The sequence below is a fragment of the Poecile atricapillus genome, chromosome 9, assembly GCF_030490865.1.
Source record: "Poecile atricapillus isolate bPoeAtr1 chromosome 9, bPoeAtr1.hap1, whole genome shotgun sequence".
NCBI classification, from domain to species: Eukaryota; Metazoa; Chordata; class Aves; order Passeriformes; family Paridae; genus Poecile; species Poecile atricapillus.
Window position 1 is genome coordinate 7537710 of NC_081257.1, and position 24510 is coordinate 7562219.

Sequence of the window (24510 nt, forward strand, 5' to 3'; positions counted from 1 at the left end):
GACCAAAACTTGGAACAAACTTTCCTCCCACCCCAGCTTGGTCATCCCCCCACTCCAGTGAACATACAGGAATGTGACAAGACTTAACTTAGGGTCCAGATAATGTTTATGAGCAAAGACAAGCGATTACACTCTGGCAGGAGCATAAATACAGGAGCAGACCCCTGTGCTAGCCCTGCCGGATCCTTCCCAGCTCCCTCTGTGCCGGGGTATCACCCTGATGGCTCTGCCCCTCCTCCAACACCTATTCCAGCAGTATTCAGACAGCCCCGAGACGTTCACAGGTGCTCAGCCCTGCACCAGTGCCTGGGGTGGTCAGGGAGGTGCAGGAAGCTCAGCGTAGCTGGCTCGAGGGGCTGGGTCTGGGGGACAGGTGCTCCCATGCCAAAGGGGAAACTCTCCATGGGCTGGGGAGCACCATGGCCCTGCACCAGGGGTGTCTCCAAGGAGATGTGCTTAAGCTGCCCCTTTAGGGTCCAGAACCATGAGCCCACAAGCTCCCTGACAAACACCTTTGCACCTTGGCTCTCTGGAGCTGCTCTGTGTCCCTGTGGTGAGGTGGGCAGGACCCTGCTGTCCCAGCTGGGGCAGGCTGACCCACCCTGCCTGCCAGCATCCCCAGGGACAGACATCCTTTTCACAGCCACAGTGGGAAGGGTCCAGGCTCATACAGATGCCAAGGGGGCAAACCTGCTCTGGGACTGCAGAGGCTCCCTGGCACTTGGGGGCTCCAGATCCCCGCTAGGCAGGGAGAGGAGCAGTGTATGCCCCAGGCCAGCCCTGTCCCTCACCTGGACGGTGTCACCTGTCATCTGCGGGCACAGCAACATAGGGTCCCCTGAGTGCTGCCATATCTCCCCTGGGGAACCTCACCCTTGGCACAGCCACAGGATGTAAGAGAAGGGGGATGCCAGGCACAGGGAGCAGGATCCAGGTGCTCTGCTCCCCTCCAGTAACCTGGGATATCAGCAGCCCCACTCCAGGAACCCCACAACAAGGGATGGAGCTGGGGACTGCAGAGGAAGAGCAGTCCCTCAGCTTGGGCACTGCCTGCAGCTGAGAGAGAGTCCTGTTCATCCCCTTCCCTTTCCCTGTGCACCCCATCTCTAATAACCAGGTTGGACAGACCCACAGGTGGAGTTTCCCTGTGCTCTGGGGTCCCACCATGCCCTCTCCCCTGGACACACAGCCTGGGAATCCCTGGGAATGGGCTCCCCAGCATGGCGGGGGCTCTCCCAGCTGGCTCCATGCCCTGGGTGATGCCCATCAGTACGTCTGGGGTGTGAGGATGAAGAGTCGGTCTTCCTCCTTGCGGATCCACTTCATGAGCTTGTTGACAGCATTGATGGCGCCGGCCTTGGTCCCCAGGGGACTGTAGCATATGTAGAGCTCAAAGGCATTGGTTACCTGGGAGAAGGAACAGGATACATGCTGGGAACAGGACTGTGCCCCACTTGGGGCTGGCAGTCCGTGTTCCCCCCATGGGCTACCAGCAATGGGGAGAGGGGCTCCAGTGCAGGGACACAAAGTGGCAGTGGGGTACCCTAAAGGGGTGGCATCTGGTTTGCTCACAAGTGGGAGAATCAAACCCTGGGGTTTGTCCCCAGAGTGGGTTTTCTCCACAGCACTGAGTTCATGACAGACCTTGGTGCTGGAATTCACCAGCTCCCACTGCTACCCCAGTCTGTCCCTCCCTCACACAGGGGGCAGGCTCACCCCTAAAAGGACCGTGCACAGGCTGGGGTCCTCCCTGGGGACCATGGAGCTGGTGCTGTGTAGTGTTACCACCCCCCTTTCCCACCATGCAGGACCAGAAAAGACAGGCTCCACCCAAACCCCATCAACAGGCTTACCCACGCCAGGAGGTTCTCACGGGGGCCTGTGAAATAAATGTTCTTCAGGGGCCGTGAAGAGTTGTGGGCCCGACTGTGCAGGTACTGGTAAAGCCCCAAGAGCCTCTCCTTCTCCTCCTCCTGCACGTAGGGAGCCTCAATCTCAGGGCTGCAGGAACACAGCACCCCGTTAACCCCCTGGAGAAGGGGCTTGGCCCATGCCACATGCCACGACCTCGGCCCAGTGGTTCCCCGGGGCCTCACCTGGTGAAGAGCCCGGAGCTCTTGGACTTGTAGATGAAGTGCCGGAGGTCAGGGATGCCCACCTGGGCAACGCTGTAGAAGGGGGTGCGCAGGGCCTCCTGCAGAGCGTGGTGCACCCCCCGCCGCCGCAGGCGCTCCTGGAAGCGCCGCTTGCAGTCAGACACTGTGAAGAAGTCCTCACGGTCAGTGGAGACCAGCAGCAGGCACAGGTCCATCTCCTGCTCCAGGTAGGAGATGTGGGCATGGAAGAAACCACTAGAGTTGAATTTGGGGAGGCAAATGGGAGTCCAGGCTTCACCCTCCCGGAAAGAGGAAGAAGAGCTGATGAGGTTGAAGAGCAGATGGAGGTCAATGGGGTGAAGGAACTGATCCTTCTTCCTCACGAGAGACACCAGCTGGTTCCCAGACAGCAGAATGGAGAAGACCAAGCTCTTGGCCTTGGCCTGCTGCAAGCTGCTGCTGACAGCGTCCCGGACACTGGCGGCCAGGGGCAGGCAGCGCACAGCGCCCATCAGGAAGCTGGGGTCATGGGCCATGAGGTCCAGCAGGTTGTCAGTGATGCGCTCGGAGCCAGCCAGGAGTCGGCGCAGGTCATAGTTCTGCTTCTGCTGGAAGATGTGGTTGAGCTGGGTCCAGGTGAGCAGGCTCAGAATCTGGTAGTAGATGTAGAGCAGCTCATGGGCAATCTCCTGCTCCGACTGCCGGGTGCGTGCCACTGCTACCAGCACCAATGGGCTCCTCCGCACAAAGACCACCTTGTAGCCATCTGCTTGGGAGGGAGTCCCCAGGAGGCCGGGGACAGACCTGTGAGCCTGGCTCCCCGGGGCTACAGCCAGGCTGCAGCCTCTCCCCACAGCAACCCATCTGCCCCTGGGGACAGTTGACATGGCCCATGGTGGCAGGCGCACAGATGGGCAGGCTGTGACCCCCCCCCCCCCCCCGCCTCCCATTCCCCCTCAGGGCGGTACCTGCGTGGATGGACCGGATGGCATTTTTCTCAGCCTCCAGGAAGGACACCAGGGCCATCATGACACCCATGGTGCTGGACAGGGCCTCCTCAGAGCCATAGCGGGAGTACACAGGCTTGCCCGCCTCGCTCAGCACAAAGACGTGCTTCCGGTGCAAGCGCCAGGCGTCCATGGTCACGTCCTCCTCCTCCTTCCCCGACAGCACCGAGTCGCGGCGGGTGGTCTGTGGGGATGGCTCCAGCTTCCCCTCCTTGCTTGGCCTCATCTCCTCCTCCAGGTCGAGGGCCATGCCTGTGAGCTGTGTGCTCAGCTCGCTGAAGTCCTTGCTGATCTGCTCCATGCTGCTCTGCTCAGCCGGCTCCCCCCGCCTCTCCTCTGGGCTCTGCGCCGCGGCCACCCCGTCCTCGGGACTGGTCAGGTCCTCGTAGGAGCGGGTGTGCACGAACATGGCTCCCTCCTGGCCCGCCCCTGGGAACAACAGGTCATGCAGCATCCGTCCACGTGTCCCCCATGCTGGGGAAAGGATGCAAAGGGGATCTGCCTCCTCTCCCCATCCCACAGCACCCAGTGGGTGCGGGTCCTGCTGGTGGGGAGTCATGAGTGGGCTCATCTCCCCCTACCCATAGAGCTGTGGAGGTCCCAGCCTGCATGAGGAGCTGCTGTTTCCCCCCCGCATCCCTCACTTTGGTGAGCTGTGCTCCGTACCTGGCTCTGTGCCCTGTGCCAGCCCCGGTGTAGGGCTCTCAGACCGCTCCGTGTGCTGCCCATCTCCTGGCGCCAGGGACCCATTGGGCACTTCCCAGCTTTTCTTCTTGTGGACATCTGCAGCCATTCCTCGGGGCAGGACCTGCATGTGACCCACAGTGTCACCCCTATGTCCCCTCACTTTCAAAGCAGGTCCAGAAATGCTCTGTTCTCCAGCAGGGCCAGGCCAGCACCCGCAGCCCAATCCCGCTGGCTCAGCAGGCAGCGCCGAGCTCTGGTGAGATGTCAGGAAAGCTGCTCTAATCCAGCAGGATTTCCTCTCTCACGCAGCCCCAGCTCTTTCCCTGGCCACGGCACCTTTCATCCGGGCTTGGCCCCGATTTCCCCCATGAAAGCTGCTCAGCCTCCCTGTGCAGCGAGGGGGAAGGGACACAGCCCTGGATGGGGCTTGTCCCATACACCTGAAATCCCAGAGGCCTCGTGTTTGCAAAGGGAGAGGTTTATGACCCTCCTTGGACCGGGTTAGGCGGCTGTGTTGGGATGAGGCTGGTGACACTCCTCCTGAGCTGGCACATATGGCGTCACCCCAGGAGCTGGGTGCCCTCTCCGGCAAAGGCCATGCCTCCAGCGCGCTCCTTCCTCCCTTCCCTGGGGGAAAACCCGCCCCAAAGTGAACACAAACAAAAGCAACAGGAGGCAGGCAGGCTGGCTAGGGGCCTGTGCTTCTGAACTTGGCTGCTAGGGAAGCTCATGGAGCCCAGGCTCTGCTCTGTGCCCTGGCACACCTTCTGCTCCCAAACCCAATCCCAACTAACGCTGCACCTGGGGGAGCCAGACCAGCCCCCATGAAGTCCTGTGATAGTCCTGAAGGGAACCATGCAGTGGATCAGGGCCCTGTCCTTACCTGGGGGAGTTCATGCAGCCCCCCACCCCTAAACCTGTGACAGCTCTAGATGGTGTTGGGGAACTGGGCAAAGTTCCATCCTCCCCCGGGGGAGGTAAATCCTCATCCCACAAAACCCTGTGACAGCTCTGGAGAGTACTAGGGAACAGATAAGGGCTCTGTCCTCATCTTGGGTAGCCTGTGCCCTGGAGAGTGCCGGGGAGCTTACTGGGATCCCGTCCGCACCTGGGGGAGCCAGACACCCCACTAAAATCCTGTGACAGCCCTGGAGGGTGCCGGGGAGTGGATTAGGGCCCCGTTCTCACATTTCCTCCTCACCCTGCTGACCTTACCGTGGGCGAGACTCACCCCAGGACTCCCTCCCGGCCCAGCACGGACCGACCCCGCCCCTTCCCCCTCCAGCGCTGAGGTGTCACCGCTCCTGCAGCCCCGACACGACCCAGGCCCAGGACTCCCCTTAAGGGCAACACGCAGGGACCCACCTCCGCGGCTCCTCCCGGGGCCGCCCTGCAGCCCCCTGGGCACGGCCTAGGCGGGTCGGAGAAGGGCCCGGGGCCGGCGGCGGGCGGTCACCTCCCGCCCTACCCCCGGTCCCGGCCCCGACCGTGGCGACACCCCCGCCATCGCGGCGACCCGCCGCGGGTCATCATGGGGGTTGTAGGCGGTGCGCTCCTAGGGGGGATCATTGGAGTTGTAGTCCGTGAGGTACAAGGACACGCCTGAGAAGGAGCGGCAGGGGGGTGATAAAGAGACTACAATTCCCAGCACCCCCTGGGCACCCGCGGGGAGGAGGGAGCCGGAAATTCCGGATTCTCGCCGTGGCGGCCGTGGGGCCTGTGCGAGGCGGGAGCGGCGGAGCAGGAGGAGGAAGAGGAGGAGGAGGTGATAAGGGTCTCCCGGGAGATAAAGGGGATCGCCTGGGATAAAGGGCATCTCGTTCAGTGGGGTGGGAGGGGCGAGGAGTGTTCCGAGGGGCTCTCAGGGTGGGCCTGCCCGAGGTAGAGGAGGGGAGGCAGCGGAGCCCACGGGGATGAGGGGGATGTGTGTTTGGGGGTCACCCGTGGTGCAGGAACAGGGTGAGGCTGGGGGCGGCCCGCTGCGGGGCGTGAGGCAGCAGGTCCTGGCGCTGTGGGCCCGCAGGTGCGTGCTGTGGGCTCGTGTCTTCATCAGGACCTCAGGCCCCAGTGGGATGTGGGTTGAGGGGTTGGGATGGACGGCCCCTGGATCAGGATACGGTATCCCACATGGTAGTGTTGGGGCCTACCACGTGTGTATCATTGTCAGCAGTTGTGGTGTTTTTCGGTATCTCGTTGTTGTTCTGAGGCCCTGATAAAAGATTAGAGCCTTTTCTTGCACCAGGTCGTGTGTGTTTCCATCTCGGAATGCTTGTGGTTGTAAAAGGGATGGACCAAAGTGGGCTGGGTTCATGCCGGGGTGCAGAGGGATCTGACGGGAGCTGTGTGTTAGCAGATTGGGCTAAATAGAATTTTGGGCTGCCAGTGAAGGCTGAGGTGGAGGCAGGATGTGGCCTGGCTCTGGTGGAGGCCAGGTAAGGCAGTGATCAGGAACGACCGGGAGTGATGCCAGTGACCTCCTGTGCTCTGTTTTTAAAAACAATGGGCACCTCAAGGGGCTGGTGCTGCTGCTGCTGTGTGGTGTTACTTTTGGCAATGCTGCTGAAGGTGGGCTCCACTTTCCTATCCCAGCAGGATGTTGGTGGTGTGAGAGTCTTTTCCAGCATTCAGTGGTTGGGAATGCACTTGTGAAGTCCTTTGAGAAAAGCAAGGTCAGGATAGTGGGATGGAAAAATTCACCTGATTGTCTCCAATACATATTTTTAGAAGCATCATATAGATTAAAAGTATGCACATCTCCTTTTTTTACAATTAAAATCTTCCAGCTTGACACCTATGAGAGCCAAAATGGTTCCCTCTCCCTTCACTTTCACATGTCAGTGACATGCTTTTGATATTTCTTTCCAATTGGGGATCTCTGACTTTAACATCTGATGTAACTGGCTTTCTTGGCTGCTCACAGTTTCTGTAGCTTTGGGGAATAGTTTTCTCTTGTACCTCCTGCAGTACTTGGATTTCACAGAGGCCTTTTCCTTTCTTCAGCCTTACAAAAACTTTACCGGTTACAGAAAGTTGTTCCACAGCGAACTGCTTCCTCTGTTCTCGTGTGTAGTTCTGTGTTTGATTTCCTCGTACTCTATAAATACCAAGTCTTGGCAAAATCTGTTGGGAGAGAAGCTCTGAATATCAGAGTATTTTTCTGAAAATATCACCCAGTCTGTCACCAATTACCCTTCTCTCCCCCATATATGGAAAAAAGTGTGAAGTTGGGTGTAAATTGGTGAGGAGACACTTGAGGGCTGTGCTGGCGTTTCCCACTCGGCCCCTTGACAGATGTCTTTATTTAGTCCTCAAGAAGACCAGTTGCTCAGTCTGGTTCAGCTGCACAATTCCCGTGATCAAAGCCATTATTTTAGCATAAGAGGATATAAATTGGAATAAAAGATCCAAGAGTTTGCTGTCAGGCTTGGCACGTGCAGTTGGGGAAGTGGAGTCAGGAACCTCCCCAGAGTTGTCTGAGGAAGCACTGGGGAGGGCAGGGGCAAGGTCCTGAGGAAGTCATTGGGTGTAATTGCCAGGGAGCATCTGGAGCTCCACCATGGGAGGGCTGTGTGACCACCAGTCGCTGGAGGAACTCAAACCACAAAAGAGCTTCTCCTTGTTTAGTTGTGCCTTCTGTGTTTTCGGTGGAGCTGAGGCTTTGCCACCAGGAAGTAGAGCCAGCTGGGATAGGATTAGGGAAAGATGATGCACGTCTGCCTCCCAAATGTTTAGGGTAATTGTAACAGCTCATTATTGTCCTAGAGAGCTGTTGGTCTGGGCTCTGTGAGTGACTGGACTGTTTCCATTTCCTCAAACGCTTGGTTGTGACCAGAGTATGACGAAACTAATGGATGCACAGTTCCAAGCGCGCAGGTGGCTTTTTGCCATGATTTGCTGTTGGCCTGGGGTGTCTTTGGCAAACAGCCTCACTCACACTGACCTGTCTCCCAGCATTTACCTGTGAGCTGGGAGGTGGGAGCTGAGCTGGCAGATATCTGCCCGTGGCAGAAGGGTGAATCCTCAAGATGTCTCATCATGTGTGCTTTTTTTGGAGCAGTTGTAGCAGAGTGTTCCTTCAGGAGATCTTGGCGTCATTGGAAGCCAGGCTAAGACCCTTCTGTCCCTGTCCTGCAGTTTGCTGTCACCTTGCTTTGTGGGATTGTGTGGTAAAGCGTATCCCTGAAGTGACCTGGGTTAAATATAACTCTCTTCTGAGGGTCATCTGTGGTGCAGACCCAGAAAAGCACAAGCTGGCACAACTTACACCCGTTGCTTTGCCAAAGGCGGAGGCGGGGAGCAGATCAGGCTGAGTGGGGGCTGTCAGAGCTGATGTTGCTCCCTGTGTTATTGAACCATGACCTCACACTCCTGGAGGTTGCTGCGTGGCTCAGCAGGTCTGTGCCAGGCCTGATAGCTGTCCAGGGGTATTTTTTTCCTTGTCTGATAATTTGAATATTATGTCTAAACAGTTCCCAGCTGGCAAGGGATTTTATTTTCATTTTTTTTTAAGTGTCAGTAAGGTTGTTGACTTAAGGAGAACTGGTGTGGGGGAGGGAAATCCAGAAGGGAAGAGCAAGAAATGTGAGGTCTGTAGGCTGCAAAAGATCTCAGAGGAAAGGATTGCCTGACAACAGGAACCATCTCCCTTTGCCTGCCCTTGCCATGAAGGGGGCGTGGTGTTGGTTCTCTTAGAGAACTTTTCCTCTTAGAAAGATGGAGGAAATCCTTGAGACCAGGGTGGTTATTTATCAAGAGCCATGTAAAATGTGAGCAAACTGGTACTCCTGGGCTTGAGTGGCCGATGGAATGAATTTGTTTCTTTGGAAGTGACATTGAGGCGGATGGATTGGCGGTGGTTGCACAGGTTGCCTTCTTCCACCTCTGCATGCTTGGTTTCTGCCAGAACCTGCTGTCCCTGGCTCCCACCTGAGCCTTCCCTGGCAGGTAATGGACCCTGGGAAGAGCATGGACTCTCTCTTGGCACTTCAGCTCCTTGGCACAGACAGCTGCCAGCAGCAGCAGCAGCATCCGGAATCTCTCCCTAGTGGAAGGTCTGTCATAACCTGCTCTGCTGACCTGCCTCCACTATGGCAGTGCTGACCTTTGGAAGGGAGAACAAACAGGACTTTGTGTGCCTTTCTTTGACAAGAGCTGCTCCAGCCAGGCCTGGCAGTGACTGTCTGTACTGTCCTCTGTCCCCTCATCCACTGGAGTTAAATAATCCCGCTTTGGAACACTGTGTAAGCACCAGGTCTCCCAGCTGTGGTCTGGTGACATGGCCCCCCCTTCACCACTGCAGTTGGATTGGCCAGGGCAGGTTTGAGGCCATCAGGGTGCCATCTCCCTCAGTTTTCTCCATGATCTGCTGAAGCTTTTTTTTTTTTTCTTTTGGAAAGACGGAAGTACTTCCTTTTTCAAGTTCTGGCTTTGGTTATCGCCAGGAAATCCTCACCTTCTCCGCTGGTGGGAGGAAGTGGATGAAATTTTAGATTTCTGTTGAGGCAAGTGTTACTTGCGTCACTCCGCTTGATGAGGGCAGCGTTGGAGAACAGTGCCTGTCATGATTTATTGGCAAAACCTCCTCCGTTATCTACATACTTCTGAGGGCAGAGTATCTGTGGTAGACCAAGAGTGGTGATCATTTCCTTGAACAGCCAAGAGCTTTTGGCAAAAGTAGTTTGGATTAAACATTAATTGCAAACTGTTGTTCGTCAGCGGTCCTTGTTGTTTATAGATGGCGGCGTTCTCACATTTCTAGCTGCACCCTGAATGGTGTCAGACAGCACAGTATGTTGGAAAGCTCTATGTTAATCAAAGCAGATATCAAATTGTTTGCCCACCATATTGACAGTTTGATTTCAGGAGTCATTTGACGCTTACAAATTTGAACGTGGAGAAATGCAACACTTGAATTCATTCATGCCTGAGTGTGGTCTTGTATATCTGTGGCTCCTGATCACATGTTACACATACCCCTTCTTACCAGCAGTGTTTTTCTTATGTCGTGTATGTTCTTTGCCTTGTGGCTTATCATCATGTTGTTTATTCAACAGGTAGTGGTATCTGGGTGTTGTTAGAGTGAATTAACCATTTCTGGAGGCCTACCAGACAAGACCAAAATGTGGGGAGACCATCGACAAGGCAACAGAATGGGGTCTTTTCGGTAAGCACTTGAATGTATAGTTTATTTCAGGAATATTCTTAAATACAGTAAGCCTTGGGAACTCTGTTTACTGTTTTGGTAGAAGTTGTGAAGTCTCTATGGAGCTAGTTGTGATTGCCAAACAACAGACAAGTTAATTGATGGTTTTTGCATTTCTGTGAAGTTTTTAATTTAGTTTTTAAGCAACAACTGCTTTTAACATTTTTAGTTCTTCTCCACACCACTTTTTCTAGTGATACTTAGTTTAGCTGTTGTGAGCTAAGGTGGTGTGCTATATGGCTTTTGGTATTATGTGCTGTTAACACCTATAAGAGAGGAAAATGCGTTCAGAAGTACTGGCACATTCACTGCACACAGGATTTTATGAAAACTTTGAGAGTTCAATTCTTTCCATGAAGTTAGTAAGTCCATACATCATAGAGTCACAGAATGGTGTGATTGGAAGGTACCGTCTTGTTCCACACCCCTACAATGGGCAGGGACACTTTCCACTATCCCAGTCTGCTTCCAGCCCCATCCAACCAGGCCTTGAACCCTTCCAGAGACGGGGCATCCACAACTTCTCTGGGCAACCTGTGCCAGGGCCTCACCCTCCTGACAGGGAAGAATTTACTCCTGGTATCTAATCTAAACCCACTCTTTTTCAGTTTAAACCAATTCCCCATTGTCCTACCACTTCATGCACTTGCAAAAAGTCTATATCCCCATCTACTCTTTCCTAAGACATTTTTGAATGTCACTGCAACTGTTCTAAAGATTCATGTGCAGCTGACCTGCCTGCACATCACAATATTTTTATTAGTTTATGTTCCTCTGGTTGTTACTGAGACCTGTGTTTGCAGGAGAGTCCTGGGTATAAAAATGAAGCCACCAAAATCTAGAATTTTCCTCTGTTGTACAGAATTCTTACATCCTTTGCTCATGTGTGCACCTCAGTACCTTTAAAATATGATAAAGGTAATGCTCATGGCATGCCTTAGGTTTCTGCCATAAGAATACTTCAGATAATTGTCTACTATAATGTGTTGAGAAGGCTGATGAAAATCAGTATCCTCCAGAACATGTAGTAACAGTGTTGATGAGGGAGTGGTTGTGTCTTGTGATGACATCAGTAGTGCTGCTCTGATGATTTTAAGTGGATTTTATTGGCATCATTCTTTAATGTATTGAGTGGGGAATGCTGATCTTGATCCAAGTTTTAATTGCTATTCTACATGGTGGTGAAATGGACCATGTACCTTAGGAAATCTGTGTATGCTTTGATTAATCTTGGTGAGTGATTCTGTAGTGAAACTCAGAGTATAACAGGACTTGCTGTAGTTGCTAAGGAAATGTCCACTGCTTTGGCTAGCATTTGGTGTTATTTTAAAATGCGCTGATACTGTATTATTCTGTTTTTTAAAAAATGTATTGGAGCCATGCTTAGATGAAAAATCAGATAGTCCCATCTCAAAAAAACAAACAAACAAAAAAAAATCCGGCCCCATTGGATTTTGAAAAGTTGCCTTAAGAGGAAACTTGTTCCTGGGTGTTTTTATGGAGATATTGGGAGAGCTCATAGCCATAGTCTTGTGAACTCAGTGTAAGACAGTCTGGAGGCACGAGCACTTGGATGTTGATTGTTGGCATAGTCCTGTGAGGCACCCACAGTGTCTGAACTGATGGCTTTCAGAATTTGCCAGTTTGGACTCCAGCACAAGGAGGCATAAATGAGTCTTGTAGCATGTCAATAAAGCCTGTTTGGTAACCTCTGCTTTCACGTGCCTCAGGGTGATGTGTTAAGTTGCTGTTTCCAGCTAACCCGGAGAGCTTAAACTCCTGGGTTCCTCACAGGTGTGTGCTGGTGATGCTAATGGACCAACACACCAGCTGCTGGCACCTCAGACAGCTGCAGAGCTGTGTGCAGTGCAGGACTATGTGGATTGCTGCCATCATTAACCCATTAATATTGCAGGTATTCCCTGTTGAGTGCTTCTGGAAATTGTGCTGAAATGGGAGCACCCAAGTTTACTTTCTCACATCTGTCGTATGCTGCCTCATCTTAAACTGCCAAACATCAATATCTTCTGCGGATCTTAGACTGTTACACAGCTCTATAAAAGTTTAGAGAAGAATGTGCTGCTGTGTAGATTTCAGACTCTTAAGCACGTTATGAATAATACTGTCTTTATTTCTACAGTGGGAGCCAAGAAGAAAGGTTTGCTCCCGGGTGGAACAGGGAATATCCTCCTTCCCTTGATAGTCTTGGTCAAGAAAGACACTCTGGCAACTTCTCTGGCAGAAAATCACTTCCTTTTGATATCCAGGCACTCTCAGGCCTCCTCAATCCTCAGTTTGCCAACAGAGAGGAACCTTCTTTCAGCTATGGAGCTAGAGATGGACCACGTAGTGACTTCAGAGGTGGGGACGGGCACCATGATTTCAGGGGCAGGGATTTCCCACCATCTGACTTCCAGGGCAGAGATGAATCTCAGATGGATTTCAGAGGCAGGGAGCCACCCCCTTCTGAGTACAGGGGCAGGGATATGTACTCTGGAGACTTCCGGGAGAGAGAAGGACCCCCTATGGACTTCAGGGGTGGGGATGTTCCTTCAGGGGACTACAGGAACAGGGACACGTTCCGTATGAACTACAGGGATAGGGAAGCACATAATATGGATTACAGGGGCAGGGAGGAACCTCCATCAGACTTCAGGGGAAGGGGGTCTTACGATTTTGACTTCAGAGGTCGAGATGGGCCTCATTCAGACTTTAGGGCAAGAGACATGTCTGAGTTAGACTACAGGGGCAGAGAACATTCCTATTCAGACTTCAGAAATAGGGATGTACCTGATGTGGACTTCAGGGGTGTGGGCACTTCTGATCTGGACTTCAGAAACAGGAACGCACCATCGTCAGACTTCAGAAATAGGCACAGATCCCGATCTGATCAGGATTTTAGGAGCAGAGATGTGGCTCCTCCCATGGACTTTTCAGATAGGGAAATGCCTCCTGTGGATCAAAGCCTTGTAGATTTTAGGCACAACCAATCTACTGTACCTTTAGCAGAAAGAGAGGGCTCTGGTTTAAGCACCAGCAAAAGAGATGAGTCTGCACTTAGTCTAGATAGAAGTCCCTTTGGTAGCCAAAAAGGAGAATTTCAACACTCGGAAGCACCAGCCAGAGAAGAGGAGTCCCTGGGACTGGGTCTTGAAGATGACACTTCGCACAATTTCCAAAATAGCCGCGGACCTCTTCCTACTCTTCAGGACCAAGAGGAGCAACCTCAGGCCTTTGCTAACAAGCAGCAACAGCAGCAGCTTTCTGGGGGGGAGCAGCAAAGATCCGATTCTGATCTTGGGTTAAAGGGTGAAGGTGACCTGGATTTCCTTGGGAGGCAAGATACAGACTACCGGAACATGGAATATCGTGATGTGGATCACCGGCTGCCAGGGCATCAGATGTTTGATTATGAACATGGCAAGTCCTTTGCAGAAGGAAAACCCAGCAAAGATTCTAGGCCCTATAAGAACCTTCAGGTAGGTGTCTTTGTTAATTGATGTCTCTTAAATGTGTGTTGGCCAAAGAATGGAGGGAGTTGAGAAGGAGTCTTCATCCATATCCCATCACTTCAGTTCTGTTCAGTTCATCATCCTTCTCTGAGATCCTTCTCTGCTCTGGGTTGTTTCATGGGCACCCTTTCTATATCAAAAGCACTTCCCAAGAGATGTGAAGTTTAGCAAGTGAGAGCTGCTAAATATGTAGAGCCAGAAAAGGTTCTACACAGGACTTCAGAAAGTCCTCAAGTTGAAAATGGCCAGAGAAAGTGTTGGGGGAAGTGGTTACAGATAAACTTCCTTTGTTAATTTCCCCTGGATGTTGTTTATGAGCAGTATCAGAGAAGCTACTGGCTTGTGTGGGCCTCTGTACAACTGTTTTGTTTTCCTTCAGAATGATCTTGGAGACCTGGAGGTTTCCACTACTAAGTGCTATTGAATTTGAATAACTACTGTTGAGTTTGAATCTCCCATTGCTGGAAAACAGAGAGATATGATCTGCCCATTTTATTTTCCTGGAGCTAGATTTTACAGTACAGCTAGTGAGCTCAGTGAACATGAGCTCCAGAGCTCCCTGAATCTCCAACAGGGGTTAAAGCTTTGAGTCAGGCTGCTTATGGGCCTTTGCCTTTGAATTTTCCCCTGCTTTATTTTGCTGCTGCTTGTGTATCTTGTGAGCCAGCATCTCTCATTTGTAAAACCATCTTGATTGTATGAACTCAAGGACCAAGACTACCGGACCTGCCCCAAATATGTGAAACCAAGCAAGCTCATTCGACTAGGAGGAGTGCCTGAAACTGCCACAAAGGATGATGTAAGTGGGATGTTTCTCATCCAGAAACTTCTATTGAGGGTTTCTAAAGTACCACTTTGAAGTCTGGTTAATGCATATCAGATGGTCTGTCATTTCCCCAGGGGAAAATCCAGATTTAGAAGTCACTGCAATGTTACCTGTTATCTGATTATTTTGGGTTTTTGGGGGTTCTAGAAGTGATGAGTTTTCCTGTGGTTGCATGTGGGGTGTTGATAGCTAGAAGCCTTGACTCCAGACTCTGCAACATGCCTTACTTCATCACTGCTTTATATATACCAAATATTGTTACTACTATTTTGGGCTCAGAAGACATGTAGTGTCTAAGTGAACTTGTTTGTTCTTAGTTACTTGAAATTGCTTAAATGAGATCTTACAAAGATGAAAAAGATGTCTGCTGTTCCTGCTGCTTTTAGTGAAAAAAAATAAAATTATCTTGGCCACAAGGTGAAAGTAGCTCCATTTCCTAAAGCTTCTACTATGAATTAGGACTCCAGTTTTGGGTTTTTTTGTCTATTTGGTGAAAGTTCCAGGCATGAGAGCCCCTATATGCAGCAGTTTTTGCTAGGGTTAGCTGTAGTGATCATCTTCTGAGGCCTGATAAAGGAGAAGTCACAGCAGGAACTTTGTCCTTCAGAGGGTGATAAGACTCAGAACAGTTGCCCTTGTACTTTGATTTTCTTAAAGGCAACGGGACATCTTTGACCTTAAATAAGGGTTGGAATTGAACCATCTGGCTGAAACCAGTGTAGTAAACCTTTGAACAGTTGAATTGTGGTGTAAATGGTGCACACTTCTTCAAACAAAGCCCAAAAATACTTTGAAAACTCGGTAACATTTCTCAGGTACTGCTGAAAAGTGTGTCAGTTTGTAACAGACTTAACCTAGAAAGAATAGAACTCTTGGAGAGACAGAAATGTGCACTGACATGTACCTTGGGTTTGGAGGTTTGATTTTGGAGATGAAGTGGATCTTGTTTTTCCTTTAGATCCTCAACGCTTTCCGAGGGCCTGATGGGACACCTGTGAAGGACCTGCGACTGAAAGATTACAGCTCAGGTGAGAATGCTTTTCCAGTGCTTCTAGTTTCAAGGTGACCACAGGGTATTTTTTACACCAATATCCTCTTAGGAAATATGGTTAAAGTCTTACATGCCCTAATTGCAAGTATTTTTTAATGAAAATGCCCTCTGAGTTTTGTAGTTTGTCCTCTTGTCCTCAAAATTGATGGCTATACTCACTGCTGCCTCAGAGGTAGAGCATGTGTCCAGCTGCCTCTGGAGAGGTGCAGGAGCAGCAGGAGGAGCACTAAGGCTGTTCTAATAGCTGTCAAGAGTAAAGCCATGGGACAGCAGGTTAACTCCTCCATAGTTCGGTTTTTTTTTTTAACTACTACTAAATCCTTTTGGATTGTTCTAAATCTTGTTTCTGAGGTGGTCTTACTGTTGAACAAATGCTGCACAAATAGTGTCCTCAGGAAACCTGTTCCATCCTAACATTTCTCCTTCAGTATCCTGAAACTGGTGCTCTGCTTAGGTACGACGACAGGTTAAAAAAAAAAGACAAAGTAAGTTTTATAAGCAGATATCCAAGTACTGGGTCTGGATGTTCTTCCTCATTCAAAGAATAAAGTTCTGCTGTACTTCTGATCAGTGTGTATAGGATTCTGAAGAAAGAAATATTTTACAAGGCTGCTTTGTGAAAAAGTTGTACTGGAACAAAGATGTGCGATGGTAGGAAGGGTGAGTCCTGGGGATTGGTGTGGATAATACTAGTAGGGAATACCTGGAAACTGGTATTTTATTTTAATTTGTTTTTTTTAAACCTAGGAGAGCAGAGGCTTCTACATTCATCAGTGCTTTTTCTAATTTTCAGTATGGGTTGTATGTGGAGCAGCTGGAATTCTTGGTGTTAATACATTATATAAAAGCTTCCAATACGTTTAGTAACTGAGGAGAGAAACTGGGGCAGTGGGGTATTTCTCAAGTGTATTTTGGTTTCTGGAAGCTGTCAAAGGAGATTTCACAACCTTCTCAGGAACCTTTGAACTAAAGAACATCCCTGTGTCACGTAATCTGGCCCAACAAGCAGGGCTTAAGGGGCACAGTTAGTCTTTCTTGCTTCCTTTCCTCTTTTCTAAGCATAGTTCAGCATGGCTGTCGTCACCCACATAGCACTGACTGCAACACAATAATTGCAACACGCTCCTTTTTGGCCTTTGCTGATGAGATTTGTCAGTTGTGGGTTTTTTTCCCTTCTGAAACATGTCACTTCAGTAATAAATCAACTTGAACTGGAAATTTCTTCGCAAGTCTCTTCCCATATACGTTATTAGGACTTACTGCCCTCATTAGAGAACTGCTGTTTCTTCCTTCTCCTTCCCTGTTTCAAAGGCTGCTCAGGATGAGACACAGCGTCTGAAGTTTTGTGTAGAAGCTCCGGTATCTGCGGGTGGTCACATGTGATGCGAGGGTTGCAGTTTTCTGCTGTCTTTCCAAGAGCTGCATTCTGTTTCAGGCTGTCTCTTCAGCTGCAAAGTTGGCTTTTTAAAAAGTTTTTCTGGCAATTGTGGGGAGGCAAAGAATGAAGTTAAAATTAGCTCATGTTTTATGAGCTGTGTAAAGCTGTTGTTTAACCCTGTCCAGTCAACATCAGTCATTTAAGCGGTGTAGCTTTTGTTCAAGGTTACACGGAGGCTCCAGTGTCTTTGTTTTGCATTGTATCCTGAGGCTGCATTTAAACAGCTCTCTGGTTCTTCTTGCACAAGATGGGTATGTCTAGGGCAATAAAAGCTTCCTGCATAGTGAATACTTCTTTTAGAAATTGGGTAACTAGAAGCTGTAGTAAAATTAATCCTTTTAAAATTAAGCTTTTCACATTTGCTCTTCCTTGAGAAATGTATAGAATTGAATTAATATTAACTTCTGAAAAGCTAAACCTCTCTGAAACTAGAGGCCAGTCACGGGCTAAGCAGAGCTTTTGTGATGGGGTGTGTATGTAAATATCCATAAGAATTAAAACCAAACCTTTTGGATTACTGATGTCTCTGGGATACACCTGCGCTGCTGTATCGGCTCAGTGGGACGATGGCAGCCTGGCTCAGAGGAGCACGTGCTAAGACAGTCTGAGTGGGTTGTATATTTTTGAGTGCTGTCCAGAAATGTTAAAAATAACATTAATCATGAGTATGCATGTTGAGTGTGTTTGAGAAAAGAATGCCTGCAGCTGTGGGGGGAACAATAACAGCCGTAACAAATAACACGCAATTAACTCGAAATAAGTGAGGTTTGGATCAGTTTCTCAAAAAGATAACGCTTATCATAAAGCTTATCTCAGCAGCTTCAGTGTAATGATTCCACTGTATGATCTTCTACAAGACTCTTTCTGGTTTGGGGAAAAATATATGGTTGATTTTTCTTGGAAAAAGCAGCTCAATTTCTTTATAAAAAGCCCCTTGTTTTTTTTATGTACTCAGTATGTGCGAAGGAAAGTCTATTTTCACTGAAGGCTGTGCTGAGAATGGAACTCTGTTCTTAATATACCTGGTGTGATTTTTGTATGCATTCAAGCTGTTGATTCTTTAGATTATTTTGTCTCTGAAGCCCACAAACTGAAATGATGGCTAGATTTTAAACAAGGCAGTGGAAGGAGAGACCTTAAGAAGTGGCATAGTAATTCTATTTAAATCAAAGAGGCAGATATTTACAATGATAAAATGTCAAAGTCAGACATTATAGTATTACCCTAAAAGACATTAATGTGCAATTTCCATCAGTTAGATTTTTGAGTTGATGCCTGTACATTCAAACTGAAAGTGCCAAATCCTTTTTTTGGGGGAAGAGGGCTTCTTCCAGTGTGATGTGTAAGCCTTGGCAGAAATAACTATATTAAATCTTTCAGCTTGCATTCTCAAGTGCGTTTGGTCATGTTTGTCCAATTAATCTTTGCAAAGAGCAAACCTTGAGGTGACCGTGGAGCCTTCTCAAGGACTATCAGCTGTTTTGGTGTGCAGTACGTCCTGGAGCCTTGTGTGGAGGCAGAGCATGGATGTCCCATTGCTCCTGTAGATGCTTGTGGTGATGACTTGTCAGCAGCTCTCTGTGAAGGGGTTGTGAGCTCCCCTATCCCATCTGAAGGTGTTTGTCTCTGCTTGCTGGGCTCAGGGATTTCATGTGGCTTTACACCATGGTGTCCCCTCTGTGGAGGTGTTAGTGCAGTGTGTGACAGCACTGGCTGCTCATGGTGTGGGGTCTCTACTCCTCCTGTTACTGTCCATGCTCCTGCCTCGGTGCTGACTGCCAGGAACTTGAAGCTGATACCTTTTGACCTTTGAGGAGTCTAACATGAACACACCTTGACCTGGTTTTGATTTTGATCATGTTTTAAGCTTACCTCCTGCCTGATTTTCATCAGGCTTTATTTCTGCTTCCCTGGCTAATGTCAGACATAAGCCTGAGATCCCATCTTGAGGGTCTGATACGCACAGAGCTCTGGCTGAGTCACACACTTGTGCCCTGGAGAAGGAAGCACATGAAGCCAGCCTTATCTTAAAGGACTGCTTATCTTAAAAGACACTGCAGTGGTGTCCAAAGTAATAAGTGAAAGCACAAGGCACACTCTGAGCCTTCTGTTCAAATTGTTCTCCTGGATGCAGCATGCAGTGGGACAAGCTTGGAACATGTGTTTTCCAACCAGGATTCGTGTTAGTGTTGGTACCAGCAGCTGGGAAAGCTGTTCAGGGAAAGTAAGCCTGAGAAATGGCTGGCAGCCCATGAGACTTTTCTAGTTCACTCCATAAGCCCATCTGGAGAACTGAGAAGAATTTTTGCTGGGCTGGGAGAGCCTGGTGGAGAATGGACTCTCTCACTAGGGTGGAGAGCAGCATGACAGAGAGGAGCTCTGAAGTGTGGACCTGGAGGGACCAGGTGACTGGATTCTAGTCAGCAGGAGCAGTGAGATCTGCCTCAGCCCCTTTACTCTCTAAATTAGTGCAGCACTTCAGAAATTGGCAAGTTTGGGTTTTTAAACCCTATTCTGACCCTTGCAAATACTCACTTTTGAACCCTGGGTGGGTATGTGGGAACACAATATAGCACCCCTGAGGAGCAAAGCAGCCATGGAACAGGAATGCCTGGAGCAGGTAAAAGCTCCCTGAGCAGCAGTAATGCTTGGAGCCAGAGCAATGTCTGCACAGATACAGGTGACTGATGCTAAAGGACAGGCTTCTTCCTGTGATGGAGGAACACCCAAGAAATGTAGTGTCACCTGAAAACATGAGCTGCTTTATGGCAGCTGCCTGCTCCATTTTGAAAAGCTTTTTTCTTTTTTTTTAGCAAGTATTATTGCCAGTAAAAGTACTGCTTGCTCAGCCACCTTCTTGCCCTGGCATTCATGTTCTGTTTCATTTCTCCAGATTAGCCCCTTATGTGGTGCTTGGAGCTGCTTCCCTTATCCCTCCCTGTGTTAAACTTAAAATTGCCTCGGCCAAGTCCTACAAGAAACTAGATTATCTTGCTTGTTCTCTCTAAGCTCTGCCGCATTGGTGCCCTGTTAAATATTAATAAGCCCCTTAGATAAATCTTTAAAAGGTGCTGCTTTTTTTTTCCCCTCCAAGTGCAGTCTATCTTGTATATCACAACAGTGAATCATTGGTTTCAAGAATAAATCAGGAAGCCTGTGGAATTCAGAATTGTATTTTCAGTGTTGTATTTTGCTAAAACTCATAATTTAAGGGTCCAGAAGTTTCCAGCTCACGATGAAAAAATTGGTGCTTTTTTTTTTTTTTTTTTTTTTTAAATTGGTGCACCTCTTCTCAGTAGGGATAAGTTCTCCATTTTCCATGGCTGGCGTGCATTCCAAGGCAGTGAGATCGCTTTTCCCTTGAGGCAGACATGGCTGTGCATTTGTCAGGCCCACATTTAACAGGATTTTAGCTTCCTTGCTGTGGGTGGTGTTTGGGAAGGGCTGCTCTTGGAGGCCAGAAGTGCTGGCAAGATGCTGCTCCTGCCACAGGTGCCATCGTGCTGCAGCTGCCAGCCTTAGGTAGGACTGGAGAGGTGAGCTGCTCCTCCAGGAAGAGGGACTGTTTCTGGAACTGTGCCACATGGAAGCCTTTTTGTTTCCTTTCTGGAGTGATGCTAGGGGAAGCCTCTCTGAAGGGTGGATTTGTGGTGAGCTGCTGGCTTCCCCAGAGGACTAGGTCTCCCAAGGACTTAGATTCTTGGGTTTGGTACAAAGCACACGCTGTGGGTTGCTGTAGGATGTCTCTAGCACATGCTGTGGTGCAGAGGGGCATCTGGCCTGTTGTGCTAATTATACAGAGGACAGCTTGGCTCACCACCAAGGCTGGTGCTGATGCACCATAGGACAAATAATCTCCTGTTGCTGTACTTAGTGCTTTGCACAGTAAAGGTTGTGTGGCTCACTTGGCTGTATCAACCATGACTCAGGCATGCAGACCTCAGGCACTTGCTGGGAGCTGAGGTGACCATCCCTCAGCCCACCAGATGCTGTAGCACGGGAGGAGTTTCCCCTTGAGGCATGGTCAGATCCCCCAATCATCAGCAGAGGACTGGAGGGCTCACCTGCCAGGACTTGTGGAAATATCTTCAGCACTGATCTGCCTGAACCAATTGATTCTAGCTTGTAGCCAGAATAGCCTGCGAAGAGCCAAAAAATACACTTAGCTGGAATTAGTCCATGGTCATCAATAGCAGTCCTTGCCAGTTTTCCCAGCTGTGTGGGCAGTAGGCTTTTGGCTTGCCTTGCTTGGTTTCAGGGCACTAGTGCATTGTCTCTTGAAGCAAAAGGTGTTCTTGCTCTGTCCTCATCTGTGATGTGGTACCTTAGGAAATAGGAAGTACAAATCTGATCTCTGTCAGTGTTTGTGATAATCATCAACCTTGGTTGAGGGTTATAAGGCCTATTCTGAAAAGACAACAAAAACATCCATCCGTAAAACATGCTCACAGCCTTTTTGACATGCAGAATCCGTTTTTACAAAGGTGCTCATTCCTTTTGCATCTCTGGAGCAAAACTTCAAGGCTTTGCACAGTGTACTGACGTTACCTTGATTACCTTGTGCTAAGATGACAAGTCATATATCCTGGAGGACCAGGTTCACATTAGCAGCACTTTAAAGCCAAGTTCCTGGATGGAACACCTTCCCAGGTATGCAACTCACAGTCCTCTTTCATGGAATTTAGTGAAAGCCCTAACCTTCCTCAGATTCCAGGTTTCTGTACAAACATAATGCGATACTTTGTCTTTAATAAAACTACAGTGTGTACAATCTTAGCATTGGATTTTTTCCCTTCTCTCAGTTTTGCTGATGTATAAACTATCCTCCTTGGGCCAAGAAGAGTTGACAGCCATTTGGGGCTCTGACTGTAGTAGTTCCTGTAGTTTATGGAGCTGCTGGTGTCTGCCTTTGAGGGTGTCTCTCAGTCAGGTCCTTTCTGTGTCTTGTTCTCCAGGATGGAGGGAGGAGGATGGACTGTAGTGCTCTATCTTTCAGAATACAGCTCTGTTTCATTTCCTGAGGTTTCAGTGTTGTTCTCTGTCATGAATGAGTGTGTAAGAGTGTACTTCTTTACACAGAGAGGGACAGCAGGACCAGCAGCAGGTGTGGCTTGTAAATGCTCAGCCTTTGAAAGGGGCTGGGGATATGGCTTGTTGCAGACTGTACTGTTCATTCTAGTACAGCCTTAGTAACTCTGAAGACCAATTTATCTGTGCAGTAAAGAGATCTGACAAATTTATGGATGCTCAGAATCCACCAGCTGGTATTGAGAGAGCTCATGATTTTGGCTTCTATGGTAGCCTAGATAGATTGCCACCATCCCTGCCGTGCTGCGGGGATGCCCTCCAGCTTTTCAGACTGGTGGGCAGATTTATTTCCTCTGCCCATCACAGAAGGCACTACTCTGCTGCCCATCCTCACTGCCTGCTGAGTAAGCACAGGTACAGCCGTTCCTGAGCACGTCCAGGAGCTCCTGTTTTCTTGGAAGCATTGAGTGTATGGTGCCTCCTAATAGTAGCCCAGTGTAATAGCGCAGAGATCCAGAGAAAGCCCTGTGTTCTCCAGTTTTGTTCACTCTGGTATGGATCACCTACATCCTCATCTTTCCTTGGAGGTAAGAGGCCAATCTTGTGCCTGGGGTCATGGGCACATTGCCAAAATCTCTCACTCCTGAGTTAGATCTTCCTTTTAACCACAGAATGGCAGATTCTCTGAGAACAGGGTGCACAGTCCCTGTCTCCATTACCTGAGCTCCCCAAAGGTCAGTGTGTGAGACCGTGGATTCCTTCAGGGATGTAGAAGTCCTTCATAGTCACTCCATACTTTATGCCCTTGGAGCAATAGAACTTTCTTCTCTAGCATGGGTGAAACTCTGTGGAGCATTTCCGCAGCTGCACCCTGCTCTGCCAAGCTGTCTCTGGGGGGAGTGAGCAGCAAGAATCTCCTGCTTCAGCTGCTGGCCAAGGCTCTGCTTTAATGCGCCATCTCTGAGTCCTAGAAGAGTTCTAGAGTTCTAGAAGTCCCCAGAAGTGCACGTGCTTTTCTTCTGTGATAGTTCTGTCTTACTCTAGGGGAAAAAACACAAGTGAAATGTTGTTGGGATGGTGGGGAAGCTCTCTGCCTATGGAGACTGCATTACATCCATCTGCCCTGAGGCTGCTTGACCCCTCCTGGCAGATGCAGGGCACTCCACCACACTGGCAGGTTAATGTAGTGTCCTTTGGTGAGCTGTTACAGGGATTTACCTTAATGGGAGACCATCTTCTTCATGTCCCGGAGAAGGAACATTTTTGTTCCCCCCAGAGCAGCCAGGGGTTTGTCACAGTTGATTTTGCAAAAGCAGGTGATGGCTCTCTGTGGATGTGAGATGACCTAATGCCTTAAGCTTGTTGGGGTTGTGCAGGAGCACGACTGACTGCACACCCATTCCTAGAATCAAGAAGCTGGATCGCCTCTCAGATTGGATGCCTTTGTCATGTTGCCATCCTGCCTTCTTTCCAAAACTATCTTTGCTTTGGCACAGATAGGGCTGCTGTCACTACAGGATCTTTTCGTTTGGTCTTCTAAAACTCCAGAGATATTTTTTTTTTTGTCTTCACACTGCTTACAGCCCCTATGAGAACAACATTATGGTTTTCCTTTATTTAGATCTTTGATATAACAAACTATGCTGAAGTAACACATTACTATGTGTCAGTTGTTCTGTAGAAACTGTGTCTGTGTAGAGACAAGACTTATTTTAAATCTCAAGTCTTTGATCTCTATATCTGAAGCCAAAGAACAGTAATTTTAAGGCAGGCTTTCAGGATTTTTAGCCAAACCATTGCATGCTAGCAGGGACCCTCCATTTGCTGTCAAAATTCACTTTGCTAAAACACGTCTGTTTCAGAGGCAGAATGTTCCTCATTCCAATGCTCGCAGAGCAGCTTCCTGGAGCTCTAAATGTGTCCTTACTCCTAAGTATTAAGCGTTTGTGCCATTTTCAGTGCAGAAGACAGCCGAGCATGCTTTGGGAGCATCCGTAAAGGACTGTGTATACATAGAAGCACTTAAGGGAAAGCAGAAGTCTTCTGCAATCTATGTGCACGCTCTCCTTGCATTCTGATTTCATCCGTCGTACACAGCCTGTGGTACTGTAGACTTGCACAGCTGAAAGGAAGTAGCTAAATAAGGTACAAGAGTCCTTTTACACAGTTGACCTAAAACATGGGGGGAGATGAGGACGTGCATGTTTTATGGTTGTGCTAGGGCAAAAATCTGGGCAAGTTCAAGCGTTCCTGTTGGAAAGATCATTTGGACAGTGTAGCTGTGCTGAAGCGTGCTCAGAGGTTGCGTGGGGGAGATGCAACAAATGAATTTCTTTCCTTTTTGACAGAGTTTATTTTGATCATATATTTTTCTGCAAATCATTACTCCATTTCTTGTGGATTCTGAAACTGTAGTATTGTACTAATCACTAGATGAAGATACCAGGATTTGTATCTTCATGTGAAACCTTGCACATGAAGTTAGGCCTCTTTGAGTCAAAAACCGCACACTGTTCTTCAGCAGTGGTTCTGCTTTGCTGGTTTGATTGCTTTGGTTTTACTGCTATGACCTGAAGAATACCAGAGGGTGTCCAAGAGCTCTTACTCACAGGGGAGCACTGCTTACCTTGGGATGCCTATGGAACCAGTTCCTCCATTAGGTC

The 24510-nt window shown here is 49.1% G+C and overlaps 2 protein-coding genes across 3 annotated transcripts in view; one reads left to right on the plus strand and one right to left on the minus strand.

Annotated features, from left to right (window-relative positions):
• Nucleotides 1-88: 88 nt before the first annotated feature.
• MON1A (MON1 homolog A, secretory trafficking associated) lies at nt 89-5328 on the minus strand. Of its 2 annotated transcripts, XM_058844667.1 has the most exons (6): nt 5156-5328; nt 3770-3911; nt 3065-3532; nt 2097-2862; nt 1854-2001; nt 89-1407 (listed from the first exon to the last, which is right to left on the minus strand). In XM_058844667.1, exons 2-6 carry the CDS (start codon nt 3894-3896, stop codon nt 1267-1269), a joined length of 1650 nt encoding a protein of 549 aa, XP_058700650.1. In that variant the 5' UTR covers nt 3897-3911; nt 5156-5328; the 3' UTR covers nt 89-1266. The 2 variants fall into 2 exon arrangements, with proteins under 2 accessions (XP_058700650.1, XP_058700651.1); XM_058844668.1 differs by lacking the exon at nt 5156-5328 and having other exon boundaries at nt 3770-3915.
• Nucleotides 5329-5431: 103 nt separating this feature from the next.
• RBM6 (RNA binding motif protein 6) overlaps nt 5432-24510 on the plus strand; it is a 57779-nt gene continuing 38700 nt past the window's right edge. Inside the window, exons 1-5 of the mRNA XM_058844666.1 lie at nt 5432-5555; nt 9844-9953; nt 12133-13471; nt 14214-14303; nt 15289-15358. Of these exons, the coding sequence (XP_058700649.1) occupies nt 9910-9953; nt 12133-13471; nt 14214-14303; nt 15289-15358 (1543 nt within the window). The 5' untranslated portion in view covers nt 5432-5555; nt 9844-9909. The remainder of the gene's footprint in view (nt 5556-9843; nt 9954-12132; nt 13472-14213; nt 14304-15288; nt 15359-24510) is intronic.